At 39.2% G+C, this 19874-nt stretch overlaps 1 protein-coding gene across 4 annotated transcripts in view; it reads right to left on the minus strand.

Annotated features, from left to right (window-relative positions):
- The window catches only part of AP2B1 (adaptor related protein complex 2 subunit beta 1), a 134207-nt gene that overhangs the window by 19701 nt on the left and 94632 nt on the right, over nt 1–19874 (minus strand). For all 4 annotated transcript variants that reach the window (XM_049636588.1, XM_049636589.1, XM_049636586.1 and 1 more), the window contains one exon: nt 15629–15758. In XM_049636588.1, the coding sequence (XP_049492545.1) occupies nt 15629–15758 (130 nt within the window). The remainder of the gene's footprint in view (nt 1–15628; nt 15759–19874) is intronic.

Here is a 19874-nt window from a genome sequence, read left to right on the forward strand (position 1 = left end):
GCACAGAACAGGCACTCTCCTATCTTATGGCTTTGTGCATTTGCTGTATCTTCTGTCTGGAATTCTCTTCCTCCAAAAATCTGCATGGCTTATTCCCGCCTCCTTTAGGTCTTTGCTTTAATCAAATATTATCTTTCCACGTAGGTCTTCCATGATCAATGTATTTATAAAATTACACCACCAAGGTGTAATTACACCACCCCAGGACTGCCTATCCCAATCTCTGCTTTATTTTTCTCCAATGCCTTCATCTGACATACTATTTTACTTATTTGTTGGTTTACTCACTGCCTGTCCCCGTGCCACACATACCCCGCCCTGCAGCAGAATGGAAATGCTATGAGAGGAGGGGTTTTGTCTTATTTACGAAACTGCTCTCAGTTTCTAGAACAGTGACTGGTACAGAGTGAGTACTCAATAAGAATACCAACTGTAAAATGTACTACTCAAAGTACCTGAAAACCATTTAGGTTTAGACAAGATATAAACTTGGTCTAAAGTTTCCAAAAGGACAGTACTTCTCAAGTTTTTTATAGTGTATTTCCCTTAACAGAAGAGGAAAGTATGGACATATATACCAGGGTGGAAGTAGAAGGAAGGGTGAGGATTGGGGGTAGATGATGAAGTAGCCCATCATAAGAACAAAATTTCTCTGAAGTTCCACACTATTCCATAATGCATCTGTATGTTTTAATATGAAAATGGTTTTCTCCCTTTACTTTTGAGTAAAACTGATGCTCCAGAAAATGTCCCATGTGTATTCTTCAAGTACCTCCTAGCAGTGTGTTTAAAAATTGTGGATCATGACCAAATGATGCTTCTTAAGATTAAGATAGTGGGTTGAAACTTGTATAAAATAATAAAACAGCGGCGCCTGGATGGCTCAGTCAGTTAAATGTTAGACTCTTGATTTAAGCTCAGGTCATGATTCACAGCTGTGAGATCGAGCCCCGTGTCAGTCTCTGCACTGAGCATGGAGCCTGCTTGAGATCGATTCTCTCTCTCTCTTCCTCTCTGCCCCTCCTCCGCTCACACGCTGGCTTTCTCTCTCAAAATAAAAATTTATCTAAAATAAATTAAATAAAACAGGACGGAAAATATGATAGTGCATCTTATGAACAGTTTGCCAAAACTGTTTTGGTTTTACGTATGCAGTGTGTGTGTGTGTGTGTGTGTGTGTGTGTGTGTGTAGAGAAACTGTATTTCTTACTGTGTCAGCCAAAAAAGTATAAAAGCCATGAATACTCACACGCTATGTAAAAAGCAAGCAGTGAGGAAATGGATTCAACGGACAAAGGAACAGAGTGCATACCTCAAGCTGCTCTGAGGACGCCTAAAACAGATCACAGATGGCACCAAAGAGCAGATTACCGAATCTTCTGTTCCTCTGCCCTGTCACGTGCAGCGTGTGACCATAACAATATCAACTTGCCTTTCAGGGACATCAACAGGAGGAGCAAAAAGAAATGATTATGAGGCATTTGGAAAACACAAAAGCGGGCTATAAATGTTTAATAATAATAATGATTTTCAAAAGTTACTTTCAGTGGCTGCCGGGGAAAGTGCAGCCTGTCAGCTTCAGCCTGTAAGTAGCAATTAGTTTCCTTCCATAGTATAGGAAGCCTGCTGCGGTAGCTGAAGCCTCTTTATGGTGCACAGCTGGAGACAAGCAGGCTAAATTAATATTCTAACCTCGTTCCAGTGTACTCAAAAGTACTATAAAAAGGTACGAGATGAACTCAGTCTGAACTCTGGTAAATGCAGCCTCTCACCAGAGATAACCGCAGGAGGCAGGGCCACAAGAAAAACCCAGGCAAGTGGCACACAGCTCACCTCTGAAGAGTATATCATCTACTCTTTCCTGACGTCACTTGTGACCTTTCCAAGTCTCTGAAGAATATTTTTTTTTCTTTCATTCCTCCTCTCCATTTAGATTTTGGAAAGAGTATTTGCAGGCTGGTCCAAGCTAGGACCAGGCAGTGACGCCAACCATCTCCAGTTCTCTGAGGAATGATGATTCAGATGTGTTTTAAGTGCCACACCACCTAGTCAACAGATCCTGAGGGAATGGCTCTGAGTGACAGGTTTTTAATGGCACATACTCCAACTGTGTGATGTATGTCATCTGAGACTCAATCTGCTAGCTGCTGGACTTCCCACCTGTACTTCTGCATCTCTGGTCAATGCCCCCCAAATATCTACCATCTGTAGTATGAAATATGGTCTTCCATCTCAAATTCTGTGGACCAATAAGTTGAGAATCCTGAGAAACTGAAGTTTAAAGTTTAAAAGAAATTACAGCTAAAAACAGAGCAGAAGTAATCACGAAACCTGCCACCAAAAGTGTCAATTTACTTTCCTTCTGATGCTAATCATATTTGAACTTGACCAGCATCTTTAGTTTACTTCCAAGACTGAGATTCCAATCTTGTTGGAATCTCTATATATTCTTTCTCACTCCACCAGCAAATCAGATGGGATTACACAGCAGCCGAGAAGCCCTCGAACGGTACCAACCTGCTGCCTATCGTAGATAAAAGCCAGACTTGTTCACTCTCAAACAGATAGGATTTTCTCATTGTTAAGAGTGCGTGGACAGTGGGACTCTGTACAGAGAAAATTCGACAGGTTCCCCTCCTCCTGATATAAGCAGTGGCTCCATGTCTGTAATTTACTCCTGGGCAACAACATGGCACTTCAGCATTTGAAGGTTCCATGACCAAAGAGCTCTTAGAAGGGAAAGGAAAGCTCTGAACAGACCCCCAGATGATCTCTTAAACTGTAAACCCTCTACTATAAGAGCATTATAATCACTGGGTTTTAGAAAGGCAAGGAGATCCTAAGAGCCAAGCTCTCTTAGTAGGCCGTTTTGAGAGGAGGTGAAAAGAAACCAAAAGGACCCTGACTCCTCCTATGGTCTCCATCCTGTCATGAGATCTGCTTAATTTCCATCTCAAAAAAACTCCCAAAAAGTTTATACCACGAATTAGAATGCAGGCCAACTTAGTATCTCTAGAACACCAAAGAGAAGGTTAAGATTGTAAAGTGGCATGTGGGGCGCCTGGGTGGCTCTGTCAGTGGAGTGTCTGACTCTTGATTTCGGCTCAGGTCATAATCTCATGGTCATGAGATTGAGGCCTGGGTCAGGCTCACACTGGGTGTGCAGCCTGCTTGGGATTCTCTCTCTTCCTCCCTCTCTCTGCCCCTCAAAATCAACTTAAAAAAAAAAAAAAAAAGAAGAAGAGAAAGAAAGAAAGAAAGAAAGAAAGAAAGAAAGAAAGAAAGAAAGAAAGATTGTAAAGTGGTATGGATAGATCGTGAGTTCATGACCTGAGCTAAACTCAGGAGTCCGATGCTCAACTGAGCCACCCCTAACCACCCCTAGACTGTTTTGAGTATTTGAATAAATTGTTACCTCGCAAAGAATTGAGCAATGAGATACAATGAATATCCACTGGCAAAAGATAATCATTTTCCGCTCTTAAAATTTGTCTCCTTCTAGCTTTGTGTCTATCACAATTATGAAAAAGACAGGTTTCTTTCTAGTCTTATAGTAAAAAGGGAATTGCTCAGCTCTAATTCTTACCAGGCATCCAAATGATTTTGGTTTTCTCTGAGGCTCTAAGACACTTACAGAGCACCCTTGAGCCTCCAAAGTTACTCTGAAAATATTATCCAAAATAGTCTTAGGCAATTAGGATAACAGTTTAATAAGTAGCTGCGTAGTGGCAATTTATTTTAAAGTGGCACACAGACATAGGTTAGCAACAGAAAACGTTCTCCAAATATTTGAATAGAAATACGTTCTATTTTCCTAGTTATCTCCAACCTTGGAATTGGGGTCCATTAACGTGCTGTGATTTTGCCCTTTCAAATATTGATGAACAGAGTAAAGAAGCAATAGCTTCTAATGTTTGCTTTGCCTACTTGGAAGAAAATGAATTTGTACTTGTAGTCCTCTGATTAAAATTGAAAGGTGTCCCAGACGCAGTCAATGAGGAAAGGCAGGGCTAGATCACACAGGGCCCTAGAGACAACTGCTGGGCTTTTGGCTTTTCTGCTTAGAAAAAAATATCAACACAAGTTCTTTCAGACAGGCGATGTATACCTGAGTAGAACAGGGCAATGGTATAGCAAAAATTAAGCCGCTACTGAAACTCTGATAGGACCACACCTATATGGAGAAGGTCACTGGAGAGGGCAGCTGTGCACAAGGAACCTGGATAAGGGAAAATAATGCTAAGATACACTGAAGCTCTGGTAGCTTCCTCGTTTTTTTTTTTTTTAAAGCTTATTTATTTTTGAGGCGGGGGGAGGGAGGCACAGAGAGACAGGGGGACAGAGGATCCAAAGAGGGCTCCATGCTGACAGCAGAGACTGATGCGGGGCTTGAACTTGACGAACCATGAGATCATGACCTGAGTTGAATTCAGGACACTCAACCGACTGAACCACCCAGGTGTTCCCTAGCTTCCTTATTTTAAAGAAGTTTTAGATGTCAGGCAAAATAAATCAGAAACTTACAGCAAATGTGTACGTGATCTCTTTCTGCCAACACAGAACTCACCTGCCATACTATACTGACCAATCTGGTTACTATCCAGAAACCTCTATTACAAACCCCAAATTCTCTCTTCCTCCAGCAGCCTACAACAGAATGACTCTATTCAGTTTCAGTTGCCAGAAACAGCTAGCAACATTCTCACAGGCCTTTCAGCCTGCCTGACAGTTCCCCAAATCCTAAAGTCTTACCTTAAACATTCTGCCAGATCTATATAGGTTCTAAACCTAAAGGCACCCATCTCTCTCCCTCCTTTGTTTGCTAGGTCTAGCTTATGTGACCTTGGTTGTAGCTGTTGCATCTCGGAATACTATTTGCTGTAACAGCATGAACTGCTTGCTATGTAGGGCTTACTGTTCAATTTAAAAAATACATTTAATACATACTGTACTGAATCACAAAATGGTGAAAACAGGACTAGTAAACCACCAGTTAAAGTGATTAGATATTCCACACCCCAGTCTGATATGTCATAAGACAGAAGACCCAATGGAAATGCACAGACCTCAATGAATGAACGAACATTACTCATTAAAAAAAATTTTTTTTGTTAATGTTTATCTACTTTATTGAGAGAGAGAGAGAGAGAGAGAGAGAATGAGTGGGGGAGGAGCAGAGAGAGAAAGGGAGACACAGAATTCAAAGCAGGCTCCAGGCTCTGAGCTGTCAGCACAGAGCCCCATGTGGGGCTCTAAACCACGGATCGTGAGATCATGACCTGAGCTGAAGTCGGATGCTCAACTCATTGAGCCACGCAGGAGCCCCGAACATTACTCAGTTTTAAATCTTGGGGTAAAACTGATCTAGAATGAAACTAGGTTCTAGATAATAAACATACAGTCTCAGATTAGTTAGCAGCAAGTCAGAAATCAAAGGGGTTCACAGGTGTGCATATGTTCTGCCCCGGTATATTATCTAATCTTAACATGGACAAAAGGAGGGCATATAGTTTTCAAGATGACTGGACACATGGACAGGCCGCCATGCACAGATGCTGGCTCTGAGCAGTTTTACTGGGGAAACAGGTCATACACAGAAGGACAGAAATTATTGTGAAGAGCATGAGCTATGGAATTGAGAAGTTTTGTGCTTTCAGCCTTCCAACTCCTTTAATGGCTTCTGGAAAGGAATGTTATCAAACCAAGGACCACCATTTATTCACACACTTTTCAAAAATGGTTAAATACTATTTCCCTTGGTCTCCAAACTGTAACTGATTCTAAGCACATTCACCAGTGTCTCTATTTCTAACCAATTTTTCTACTTAAAATTAGAAGAAGAAAACTGGCATCTACTTGCAGTGCACACAAATAAATGTCCTTCCATAAATTTAGGCTTTCCTGAAGTGGACTGAAAGGGAAATGAATTCAGACTGACAGATTTTCAGGCCCTATGAACCTTGATTCAGACAGAAACTTGTTCTATAAAACCACAAGCTGCAGAACTAGGATCTACAGACAGAATTTAAAGGAAGACATGTTTTAGTCGATATAAATAACTTTCTAGCTTAAGATGGAATGGGCCATTCTAGGGTAGTAAATCACTACCAGTATTCATGTAGATGTTGATACCATTACTGCTAATATAGGGTAAACTCCATCAGAAATAGAGTTTGAAGTTTTATTTTCAAGGTATATGGACCTCAATACCATGAAGCCAATGCTTAAATCCTACATAAAAATTGTAAATAAAGCAAATTCTTTTATCTCAATGAACATGATGTTATGGCAAAATATAAGAGAGTAAATATGAATGAGGGCAGGATATGGCTCTTGAGTGGGCTTCAATCCAGCTCAGAAAAATCAGAGTAAACTCTCTTTAATTCCAACCCACAACGTACTGTATGGCTTTGCATAAATTATCAGCCATAATGAGAACATAGGGACTAGAAAGAGGTGCCTACTTTTTACTCAGAATTCAAAGTCCCCTACTGCATAAAGATCACATTGTTAAATCTACTTTCTAATTATTTATCAAACCAAAGCCACAAAATTGATTCCATTTTTCATCATCAACTCCTAACTTACCATCGTGATATAAAGATGGCTGGGATTTTAACAGATGAAAACCCACAAATCATTTTTATTACCACTTTAGAACTACGTTATGAAATTCATTTTTTGCTGAAGATCTGCAGCATGGGCTTCAGCTACTTGAGTAATCTGATCTGAGAGACCCTTCTTTATGAGGAACTAGGTCACAAGCCTGGGTGTTTTCAGAACTGAATTCTGAATTTCAGGAACAACTGTGTCCTGCCACTGATGCCAGATTTATGATGCTTTGGACCACCTCTGCTTATCTGGGTACAGAATTCCTGGCTACTGCTTATGGGTGGTTATTCAAGCAGGGCAGTTGCTATTAATAAGTATATCCTAAAAGAGAGTCCCATAAGCCAGTTGTTGAGTGCTGATTATTTTAGAAAGACAAAAGATATTGCCTAGTAGAGTCTTGATTATCTTGATGAAAAGGATAAGGAGTATTCTCAGTAAGGATAACCTAGTAAAAAAGCAGTATCTAGTATGAAAGATAGTCTAATTTCTCAGATGAGACATGAAAAATGAATCAAATTTGAAGCAGCAAAGGGGCACCTGGGTGACTCAGTCAGTTAAGCATCCGACTTTGGCTCAGGTCATGATCTCACGGTTTGTGAGTTTGACACCCGTGTTGGGCTCTGTGCTGACAGCTCAGAGCCTGGAGCCTGCTTCGGATTCTGTGTCTTCCTCTCTCTCTGTTCCTCCCCCGCTCGCACTCTGTCTCTCTCTCTCTCAAAAATAAATAAAGATTAGAAAAAAAATTTGAAGCAGCAATCACAGAAAGTAATTTTCTCTTCTCTTTGGTAGTAAAATGTTTTCATCTTTCATAACCAAGACTCCATGACCTACATATTGTTAATGGAACATTTCAGGTTCTGTCCTGTCTACAGAGGTTATTTTCAGCATTGGATCTATCTGTCCGGCCTTGGAACCTCTTATAGTTCCCATAAAATCCACCACTTCAAGGACTCAACAGCTATTCAAGCAGCATGTAGTCCCATAAAAGCAATCAGCGTGCAGAGTCCTCAACTGTGGATCCTGGAAGACCAAAGAAGTTTTTTAACACTGAACTTGTTTGGCTTGCACGACAGTCAAGAAAAATCAGCAAATGCCAAGCTGGTTAGCTTCATTTGATGGAAGCTGCTGAAAAGGTCTTCCATTTGGAAGCATTTACCAGTTTTTTTGGTACAATAGCTACAGCTATGGGCTTTCTGAGTGTGAACTGACATATGTAAGCCATGAAATATCAGGGACAGGCACCATCTGCAACTGATTGTCTCACAGGCTGGAACTGCAAGGTAGGAGTAGCAAGGGACAGAATTTTCTCAGGGCCATACACTGGCGCAAAAACAAAACAAAACAAAACAAAACAAAAAAAACCCTTTTGGCTGACAAAGATCTTAAAGATATGAATAAATAGGACTGTAAGATTGTGTTCTCTGGAGCTAGGCTCTTCAGCACATTCTCCCCTAATCACTCCAAGGGTAAAATGAATAGAAGTTGTTTTAGAAGAGACATTCAAAGAAAAAAAACCAGAGACATTTTCCCTAATTAGTATTCATTCTGCTATCAAACAATGCTTATGTAGGATTTAAAAGCAATAGGTTGATAACAAAAACCATATATAGGTTTACCTCCAAGGCTCCTAATTGTAACTACTATAGAAAGAAGAATTTTTATAAAGGTGTTATCAGACTTTCAGGTAAAGACAACAGACTGAAAATTACAAATTTTCTTTCTCCTGGAAGAAATTCTGTCATAATTAAAGAAAAAAATTAAAGGTATAAATTATAAAGACTGGGGAGCAATAAAATCTCGGTAGTGTAAAATACATGCATTAGCAACACCACCACAGAATTCTCAAAGGCTCAGGACTGGCAACACCTCTAGAAATGTATGGAGGGGACTGTGGATAGATGGTGTTAAAAGAAACAGGCTTAAGGTGCTGTTGGGAGTCTGAGATCCCCACCACCATTCTAAGCTACCTTAGGCCCTCAACCCTTGCGAAAAACTAAAGATTAATTCTTTAATAGGGGTGATGAATTCAGCGAATTTATGCATAATGAATGCTGAGACTCTTCAGCCATCTTTCCTAATTTAGCTTCCAGAATGCTGGCAGAAAGCCTTTATATTCTAGACAAGAGAGTCAAAGATAATTTCGGGAAGAATTAAGCCAGCCCAAGAAAAAAGATGTGGAAGTACTGACATAGAGGATTCCAGCTGCCCTCAGTGATGAATAAACTGGTGGTCCAGCCCTGGATCTCCTGGTTTAGAAAGCCATACTCTGATCCTCCTGTGGCCTCCCTGCAACCAATGGATAGAAGAATTCTCAGGACCAAAGAGATATACGCAGATAGAACACACAGAATTTCCTGGCAGACAGACCCAACACTGTTTCCAGGGCCTGTTTGAGAACTTCTATCACTTTTGCTGAGGGTCAGTTAGCATACCCTTAGGCCCAAGGGATGGCCAAAGGGTAGAGATGGGATGAAGGAGGGTATGGTGTGAAACAGGCTTCTCCAGTTGTACTTCTGAGTGGACAAATGGGGAATTTTAGCCAAGAACCAAATGGAAATCCTAGAATTAAAAAGTATGTTATCTGAGAAGAAAATTATACTGCATGAAGTAATAGAAGATTGTAGCCTACAGAAGAAAGAGTCAATAGACTTGAAAACAGATCAATAGGAATTATTTAATCTGAAGAACAGAGAAAGATGATAAAAAGAACAGCCTCAATGATCTGAGGGACGATATTAAGTGGTCTAACATTTGTGTAGCTGGAGTGCCAGAGGGAGGAGACACACAATGGGGCAGGAAAACTGAAGAAATGATGGCAAATTTGGGAGAAACAATCAACTTACAGACCCGAGACAATCAATTAACCCCTAACCAGATAAATATAAGGAAAATACTTAGGTACGTAATGGTTAAACTGCTGAAAACCAAAGATAAAAAAAAAAGAGAGGGAACCCACAGATCAGCACTGACCAAGAAAACTTTCTGCAAAGATGGGAAAGTTCTGCTTTTGCAATGCCCAACCTAGTAACCACTAGCCACACGTGCATTTGAAATGTGGCTAATCCATCTGAGGAAATGAAAATTTTATTTTATTTAATTTTATTTCAATTTAAAAAGCCACATGTGGCTAGTGGCTACCTTACTGAACACTGTAGCTAAAGAGAGTTATGAGAGGAGGGCCTGGGTGGCTTGGGATGGACTGGGTGGTTAAGCATCCAACTTCGGCTCAAGTCATGATCTCGTGGCTTGTAAGTTTGAGCCCCGTGTCAGGCTCTGTGCTGACAGCTCAGAGCCTGGAGCCTGCTTCGGATTCTGTGTCTCCCTCACTCTCTGCCCCTCCCCTGTTTGCTCTCTCTCTCTCAAAATAAGTACACATTAAAGAGAGTTATGAGATATCAAGCCATCATAATATGTGCACTTTACTGATTCAAACAAACAGTAATGAGAAAAACAAAAAGGTTAAGGTGCTGAGATAATTAGAAACCTGAACACTGGGTATTTGATGTTAAGGAATTCTTGTTAATTTTTTAATGTGAACAAGTTACTGTGGTTATATTTTTTAAAAAGAGACTCTTTTTTTTAAAGTTATATACTGAAATATTTACAAATGAAATGCTATGTCGATATTTTCTCAAAATAATATGGAGTAGGGCTGGGGATAGGGGTATAGATGAAACAATATTAACCGTGGATTGATAATTACTGAATGACAGGTATGGCATACATATCATTACACTATTCCGTTTACTTTTGTAATGTTAACAATTTTCCATAAAAAGTTTTTAGAAAGTAAAGCAAAATGAGAAAGAGATGGAAAATAGGAGGGAAAAACAGGGATTTTCCCTGAAGGGTCAACATCTAAATGGCAAGCAAATAATGGGAGATCTATAAAAGTTAAAAAACAAACAAACAAACAAACAAACAAAAAACCACCCAGAATTTGGGCCTCAAGTTTCCACTTCGAAAAAGCCCAATGAGTACCTGGTACAATGGGTGAAAAGGGACTCATACCTCTTCAGGCATATCACTGTTAACTTTCAGAACATGATGGATAAAGAATAATACAAGTTATCAATAAGAAACAACAGTGAAGAATTAGAATGGCATCACACTAGGAGGAAAGTGATTTGTAACCTAGAATGTTATACAGTAATTGTCAAAAAGTATAAAGACACCGTAAAACACGTGAAACTTTAAAACCTTTATTCTCCATGTACCATTCTCGGAAGATACTGGAGGATGTTTTCCATCAAAATGAGGGAGTAAACAAAGAAAAGAAAAATACAGTAAGGAGACCCAACATAGAAGAGAGGTGAAGGCAATGAACCGTGGAATAGTGATGAAGGGAGTTCCCAGGATCACAGTCATGTTTCACACATAAAAGAAAACCAGTCCAGAATGGAGCAAGTCAGAAAACTCCAGAGGGGACCCTCAATAAAGTGAAAAGTGATAAACTGTGTTTGAAGGCTCTGACTTCATTGGAAGTTGGGACTGAATTATAGTTAAAAACACAAAAAACTGGGGCACCTGGTTGGCTCAGTCAGTTGAGTATCTGACTCCTGATTTTGGCTCAGGTCATGATCTCAAGGTTTGTGGGATCAAGCCCCACGCTGGGATCTGCTTTGCACAGAGCCTACTTGGGATTCTCTCTCTCCCCCTCTCTCTCTGCCCCTCCCCTGCTCATGCACAGGCTCTCTCAAAATACATAAACTTAAAAATTAAGCAAACAAGAAGAGACAGGTATTAACATGTAAGCATGCAACTAACTACTCATAAAAAGTTTTATGGAGAAAAAAAAAATTATCCTTTATAGCTCTGCTCTGAAGTACAGCAATAATAATGTAAACACTGGGCTCTGATTAAAGCAAATTCTGAGCTAGCAGAATAGGAGGGAAAATAGGAGAGGAAATTGGCATGAAGATAATGTCAGTGAGTGGGGAAAGATGTACAGGAACACCTAAAACGGAAAAATTCAGAAGTCACAATAGAAGCATGTTATTCAGACATACAGAAGTAAATGCAAAAGGTATCAACTGAAAGAGGCCAGAGGGATGGACTCTGTGGAAAGAGAAATTGGGGGTCATGTCGGGGCGAGAAGGCTGGAGACTGGGTTTTTCTTAATTAACTATAGAACCAGTTGACTCTTTAAACTGTTTTTATAACCCTGACAAAATTAAAACTTGAAAGAATGGTGCTACCAATGATCCCATAAGAGTTTATAGCCCAGTGGGAAGGGAAGCCAAGCAGCTGTGAGAACTGTGCAGCATCTGTGCAAATACCAGAATGAATACATGTGACGCTGTAAGTCTATTGTCTTTTTGCAGACACTGACTTGAAGCAGTAGCCTGCCAGGTGTCAAGTTTGAAGAAGTATATTGGGAAAATGTTTCTAAGCAACTAACACAGATGAAATGAAGGTCAAGGATGTCAGAGAAGACTCATTTAGAAATAATTCATTTAGACATTTGCTAGTGTTTTGGTTTCATTTAAATAGAGGGAATCAAGTCTCTCTTTTTTTTTTTTTAATTTTTAAAATATATTTATTTATTTTTGAGAGAGTGAGACAAAGTGAGAGTGGGGGAGGGGCAGAGAGAGAGGGAGACACAGGACTGGAAACAGGCTCCAGGCTCTGAGCTGTCAGCACAGAGCCCGATGCGGGGCTTGAACTCACAGACCGTGAGATCATGACCAGAGCCGAAGTCGGACGCCCAACCGACTGAGCCACCCACGCGCCCCAAGTCTCTTTTTCAAAGAATATAATTGTATGATATAAATAAACTCAAAAGAATCCCAGCAGAGGCAAGCTAAACTTTACTTTGTGTAATACTTATAAGTTGGATTCATGAAGGTTTTAACAACATCAGTGCAGTAGGAGACATTTTCTAGGCTCACACCTCTCTCTACTAGGTATTTAATTCTTGTCTCTAAGGTATAGTCTATTTTATATTTTAGGAGGGAACAGTAACAGTGTCTTTTCAACCTTTCAATAGTGTTTCAGACAGGCTGTAAGTAAGTAGTCTGATGAGCATTACAATGAAAAGTTTTTGTACTAAGTGCTACATTAAGTTCTGGCAGCTGGGTTTATTTGTCCTATATATTGATATCAAATCAGCCAAAATAGTTAAACCCACACTGCATTCAAAATTTCGTTTCCTCCAACCCCAAATGTTTTTTCTTTCTGATTTTATAGTCTAAAGTGTAGAAAAGTACTAATTTTCCTACATGAGTTCTTGAATTTAAACACTTATGCAAATATAATGTTTAAATGTCAATCAATTTTTATCTGGCTTTATCCTAGATCTTCATGATCTAAATTTGTTGGAGTTAATACTGGATTCTTTTTGTTTATACTGGGACAAGGGCAGAATGGAAGCTGAAATCTACAGAAACCCACCCACCTTAAAACTAGCCATAACTTTCAACTCCCACCAGCAGACATTAAATAGAGCTGCTCATAGGAAAAAAAGTTTTTCTCTTTTAAGTTTTTACTTATCTTCTCCACTGGGAAATGCCAATTAATGAGAAAACAGCGATAATTATGACATCCATGAAGGAAGACAACCATGGAGAAAACTCCAACAATAAGTACTTGACTACAGATGTAATTTTTCTTTTCTCCTAGAGAAAGCTGAGATGCTTTGTTATACTCTACTTAGATGGAAACTTTTTAAATATTTGCTTCTTATAACTTCAGGTTTGCAAAAACAAATACTTATAAGTCCTAATCAACACTTTTGAGGGAGGGATTTGGACTAAGAATCAACTGCTCTTATGAGGGTTCGTTATTCCAGATGTTCATTTCACTGAATAAAAAATGGAAATACAAATAGGAAAGTAAACTGACATTCATTTCTTTATTTCCTTTTGTTTCCTTTTTGTTCTAAGAGCAGAAAATTTGCCCTGGTTTCTGTGACCCAAATTCCCTATCCTACTCCTAAAGTAAAGCATTCTTGCCGACTGTCCTCAAATATTATGCTGGAGGCTCTATGGGCCAACAGGAGGTTAGGTTTCAATGGAAAGGGAGCAGATGGAGATTTGGGTTAGTTCCTTACTTCAGGATTCTGTGCTGGAAAAGCCCCTTAACACACTGCTCTCGTCATAGTAACAGCCAGCTCCATCTGCACAGTAAGTCTTGTTTTGTTCTTCTAGTCTGAGCCAAGTTCTATCATGACTCACTCATCTTTGCTCTGAATCATTATACCCTTTGCTGAGAAAGAGGCATCAACTAACTGTGGCACTGAGGTAGTGAACCTGCGAACAGGCTTGGTGCGCTGGTATTTAAATTACAGAAGAACATGGGTTTTAACTCCAAGTAATTCTGCTGCTGGTGTCTCAGTAGTAGGTCTCACACTGGTGTTTCCAGAAACACTGAGCAATGCTATCTCACCTGTCCTGACTGGGAAGTGGAAGGCTGATATTTTTCTTTCATCATTTCCACATATTTTATATTTTTAGTCTCATCCAGACTATTCATTTCAAGCTCTTGGTGGAAGAGGAATACTTGTCCTCTGCTTTGTTGTGACTTCTGTCTCTCACAGTACACCTTTCCCTCTTTTTATGGTTCAATTTGTGAACTCATTGTCAATAGACAGTTTCTTTTCAGGTGGGAGTCCTGATGGCCCTGAAGTTTAGAGCTCTTGCAAAATGATTGCTTTGTATTTGCTTGTTCCAGGTACCCTGGGTTTCACCAGTCCTGGGCCAATGTTACATTCATTTATTGGTTTGGAGAACACTTCACCAAATAGCTTTTATATTTGGACTACACGCCCGTATATTACGCCATGTATAGCAAAATACTGGGCCATGGATTTGTCATAAGAGGGCACCCAGAACGCTGGTCAGAGAGATACTTTTCCATCACCTGCCTTAGTGGAAACACTTTTCCCAGTCCCCTTTCACTGAGGGAGTTCCCCTTCCAGGGTATCAGCTCTGTGCAGAGATCAGCTAGAGTTCCCCATCTCTGGTGGGCCCAAGACTGTCTCTCTTGTCCTTGTGGGCATTTACAAATCCCCAACACCTAGGGCTTATATCTGTATTAATAACCCTTCAACACTGCCACACTTTAGCTTACAAGCTTACTACTGTGCCTTCATGTTTCTTGAACTCCAGAAGGCTTATATTTCAAAGAGAAATTCAAAACAGATGAAAACTGAATGAAACTCTCAGCTAGTACTTAAGCATTCTAAAAAATCCAATATTTTCAAGATTGAGAGGCTCTTGTAGACCTGATAAAATTCTGAGCTTCTGTAAGATGCTACTTAGCATAGTTATGTGCTAATGGGGGGGGTGTCTTTAAATCCAGATAACTATATTTTGATTGTGTGCTCAAAGATAACCTCTATATAAATCTCTACTGAAATTTTTTCTCATATAAATGACAAATTCACTACAAAAGTCTTAAGAAAAAAAGTTTGTAAATAAGATCTTAAAAAGTTTCTAAATGTTTGTTGAGCAAAATAATGAATAACTTCCTATGTCAATGTAGGACTTTTTAAAAATCTGTTTTTATGTTTAAACTTCAGGGGCACCTGGGTGGCTCAGTCGGTTGGGTGGCCGACTTCGGCTCAGGTAATGATCTCGCGGTCCGTGAGTTCGAGCCCCGCATCGGGCTCTGTGCTGACAGCTCGGAGCCTGGAGCCTGTTTCAGATTCTGTGTCTCCCTCTCTCTGACCCTCCCCCATTCATGCTCTGTCTCTCTCTGTCTCAAAAATAAATAAACGTTAAAAAAAAAAATTAAAAAAAAAAATAAAACAAAATAAACTCTATGCCCAATGTGGAGCTTGAACTCATGACCCCAAGATCAAGAGTTGCATGTTCTACTGACTGAGTCAGCCAGGCACTGCTCTGACGCGTTTTTCTTTTAAATAAAAAATAAAACTCTTCTCCATAGTTGTTTCAAACCTGAACATTCCATGACCAAACCTAATATAAGGAAGAGAGAGGAGTTGTGTTATATATAAATGAAATAAAATTGGGAAGATAATCAAGTTCATCCCTGAGTGAAGTAAAACTCTAACCTGGAGGTTATTCAGAGGCTCCATTTTCATGACTGGGCCCAAGGTGTTGAGAGGCAGGGAGACATCAATGCTCTGGTTTGGCATCAGTGGTGTATGGATGGCCAGAGGAGTGCTGGGGATGACACCAAAGCTAGGAAAGAGAATGAAGAAATCCCAGAGGTTAACCAGGAGGCAGGATTTAGGCACATCTTTGGGTTCCAGTGGCTCTTTACTCCATATCAAGAAAACATATTTTTAATTTTTAAGTTTATTTATTTATTTCTTTATTTATTTAGAGAGAGAGAGAGAGACAGCAGGGGAGGGGCAGAGAGAATCCCAAGCAGGCTCCATGCTGTCAGCACAGAGCCTGATGTGGGGCTCAATCTCATGAATTATGAGGTCATGACCTGAGACAAAACCAAGAGTCAGACACTTAACCAACTGAGCCACCCAGATGCCTTGAAAACATAATTAAAAAAAAAAAAAAAATTAAATGGAAGGAATAGCAGGAACCAAGGTGCTCAATTCTAATTTCCTATAACACTGATTACAATATAACCCTTGTTTCCCATGAAATGGATTTGAGGAAGGAGAAAACATAAGTACAGAATTACTTTGTTAGTTTCTTACGTTTTCACACAACTAGAGGGACAGATTTAATAAGTCTCTGTTTCTCTTTTTTTTTTTTTAAATATCTTTTCTTAGATAATTCTTAGGGGAAAGAACACTTAAGATTATATAAAATAAATACAGAGCTTACATAGTTAACATCTTTCTTTTTTTTTTTAAATTTTTTTTTTTTCAACGTTTTTTTATTTATTTTTGGGACAGAGAGAGACAGAGCATGAACGGGGGAGGGGCAGAGAGAGAGGGAGACACAGAATCGGAAACAGGCTCCAGGCTCCGAGCCATCAGCCCAGAGCCTGATGCGGGGCTCGAACTCACGGACCGCGAGATCGTGACCTGGCTGAAGTCGGACGCTTAACCGACTGCGCCACCCAGGCGCCCCAGTTAACATCTTTCAAGAGTCACAGGATGGCAGAAGAAACACTCTCTTTTTCCTAAACTATGCTTTAGAATATCAAAATGTAATAATAAAGTGATCCTGAGAATACACATCACTCATTTTGGTGTAACATTTGTAGATCAAAAAGCCATTCTGCTCTTATGATCTTGCTCTCATGGTCAGCAAACTCTGTCAAGAAAGCAGTATCAGGATAGAAACATGCCATCAACCTAATCTTCTAAATGCTCTTCTTAGAAATGATATAGAAGAAACAAAGGAGGAAAAAATTCCTTACTAATCTACAGCTTCATCTTCTGCAAAATTATAAGCTAGAGAAAACCTACAAATTCCCAATTATATTAAAGTGTGGCCAAAGCACACAAGATGAGCAGAACCAGTGAGAGAGAGAAAGGTGCAGTGCAAACGCACAACGAGTTTAGAGGCAACTAGTGGTAGGTAGCAGGCCTCACATACTGATGGGAAATACACATTCTCAGAGGAGGACCCCCCCGCCCCCCCCCCACCATTCTGATGCCAAGTGCTGTGAGTAGGCCAAAGATCAAACAGGAAACAACACAGAGGTGAGATGAAGAAAGAAGGTGGAAAATCCCCAGTGGGGCCTGGAGGTGATAGAGCTCAAAAAAGCAACACCTTCAGGGGCACTTGGGTGGCTCAGCTGGTTGAGCTTCCTACTTTGGCTCAGGTCATGATCTCCAGGTTCGTGAGTTCGAGTCCCCCACTGGCCTTGCTGCTGTCAGGGCTGAGCCTGCTTCAGATCCTCTGTCCCTTTCTCTCTCTCTCCCCCTTCCCTGCTCATGCTCTCTTCCTCAAAAATGAATAAACATTAAAAAAAAAAAAAAAAAAAAAAGCACTACCTTCTAAAGGGGAAACAGATACCTTAGAAGACCGAGGTAGAGACCAATAAGGAAATCTGTAGAGCTCAGGATGGAAATAAAAAGTATACTTTAATAAAGTCAGGTTCTGAGAGGTAAAGGAGTTGTAGCCACACGGCAGTAAAGAGGGAGAGTCTCTGAGCAGCAAAGCCTAAAAAATGACCCTGGCTTATCTTCCTCATCTACAGGAGTCTCCTGCTAAGCTAGTCTTACAAGTTCCAACTCATTAAAAAAGGAGTATCAAAATGGTGTAAGCACAGCACACATTCAAAGACACTATTACATAAAAGTGGAAAAACAGCAGTACAAACTTCCTTATTGACAAACAAAACATACTTGAAAATGATTTGCCGTAAAAACAATGGAAATTATGAAACATTTATACAGGAAGTTAAGGGGAAAACAGACTTAATAAAGCAACTGCAGCTACCAAAGGAGGACACAACAGTGAAGGAAGCACCTGGGGAAGAGATGGCCAGACAGCAGGAGAAGGTAAAGGAGAGTCAATAAAACTCAGAAAAGAATAAAAAAAAGTGTAACAAAGTTGCAAGATATGACTTCAATATACAAAAATCAATTCTACTTCTATATACCAATAAGAAACAAATATTAAGATGAAAAGAATGCTATTTACGACATCAAAACCATGAAATACTTAAATCTGACAACAGATGTGCAAGAGGTATACATGAGAAATTATAAACAGTGCAGACAGACATTAAAGACGATCTAAGTAAATACATAAAGCAAGCTGATGGATTAGAACTCAATACTGTTTGAAGTCAATTCTCTGCCAAATTGATCTGCATATTTACTGCACTCTCAATCAAAATCCCAGCAGGCAAAGGACCTAGAATAGCCAAAACAGTTTTGAAAAAGAACAAAGACAGTTTATAGTATCTGATTTCAAGGGTTATTATGGAAAACAAAGTTTACTTTGACTCTTACTTTTACACCATTAAAAATTATCTCAAAATGGATAACAGAAGTTAATGTAGAAGCTAAATCTAGAACATTTCTATGAAAAAAAAAAAACCACAGAAAGAAACCACCTTTGTAACCATGGATCAAAGATTTCTTAAAAACACAAAAAGTATAAGCAATAAAAAACTTTTGCTTTTTGAAAGACAGTTAAGAAAATAAAGCCACAAAAAGTATATGCAAGACATATATCTGATAAAGGACTTGTATCTAGAATATACAAAGACTTATACTACTTGATAATAAAACAACTAAAAAAGAAAGATCTGAGCAGATATTTCACTAAAGAAGATAAGAATGGTCAATACGCTGATGAAAAAAACTGCTCAATATCATTAGTCATTAGGGGAATGCAAAAAAAAAAAAAAATTTTTTTTTTAAAGTAGGCTTCATGCCCAGCACAGAGCCCAACGTGGGGCTTGAACTCACGACCCTGAGATCAAGACCTGAACTGAGATCAAGAGTCAGACACTCAATCGATGGGGCCAGGGGAATGAAAATTAAAATGAGAAATAAATTACATGCAAGTTACTATAAATCCGTAAGAATGGCTAAAATTGGTAAGGATATAGAATAGCTAAAATTCTCACACTTACCATATGACCCTGCAATACCACCGCTAGGTAATTCCCCAGGAAAACTGAAAACATATATCCACCAAAGTCTTGTATATGAAATAGTCAAAGCAACCTTAATCATAAAATATAAAACTGGAAACAACCCTAAATTCCACCAACTGGTAAAAGGTAAACAAATTGTGGTACACTCCTCAATGGATACCATTCAGCAATAAAATGGACAGACTACTGATACATCACAAAGCATTATGCTAAGCAAAAGAAAAGATGGAGACGACTTCATCACTTATAAAAAATTACAGAAAAAAATACAATTACAGTGCTAGGGAGAGTTACAGAGAACAAGAGACACCATGGTAAACACAGTAAGAGACATAGAGAATAAAATCACCGCCATCCATGTAGCAATCTTGCCAGAAGATCAAGTCTAAATCTGATCAAGCCTATATGTCTGCCTCCAATTTACAGATGTATCAGCAAAACCTAGATTGTGGAAAACTCCACAAATAAAAATATGTAATTTCTTCTACAAATAGATTCAAGAAAAAAAGAGAGAAGAGAAACCTATAGGTCTGGAGAGACAAGACACAGTCAACCAATTGGCATGTATGGGGACCTTATTAGGAACCCTGTTCAGACAAAGCAAACTGTGCAAGAACATTACACCACCATAAAAACCCACTGATTGAATGTTTAATAATATTAAAGAATTTAATGATATAAAGAAAATTTTGGTACGATAATAGCGTTCGGGTTATGAATAAAAAAAAGTCATGAAATATATATATATATATATATTTCATGACTTT

This window comes from Panthera uncia, chromosome E1 (assembly GCF_023721935.1).
Source record: "Panthera uncia isolate 11264 chromosome E1, Puncia_PCG_1.0, whole genome shotgun sequence".
Lineage (NCBI taxonomy): Eukaryota > Metazoa > Chordata > Mammalia > Carnivora > Felidae > Panthera > Panthera uncia.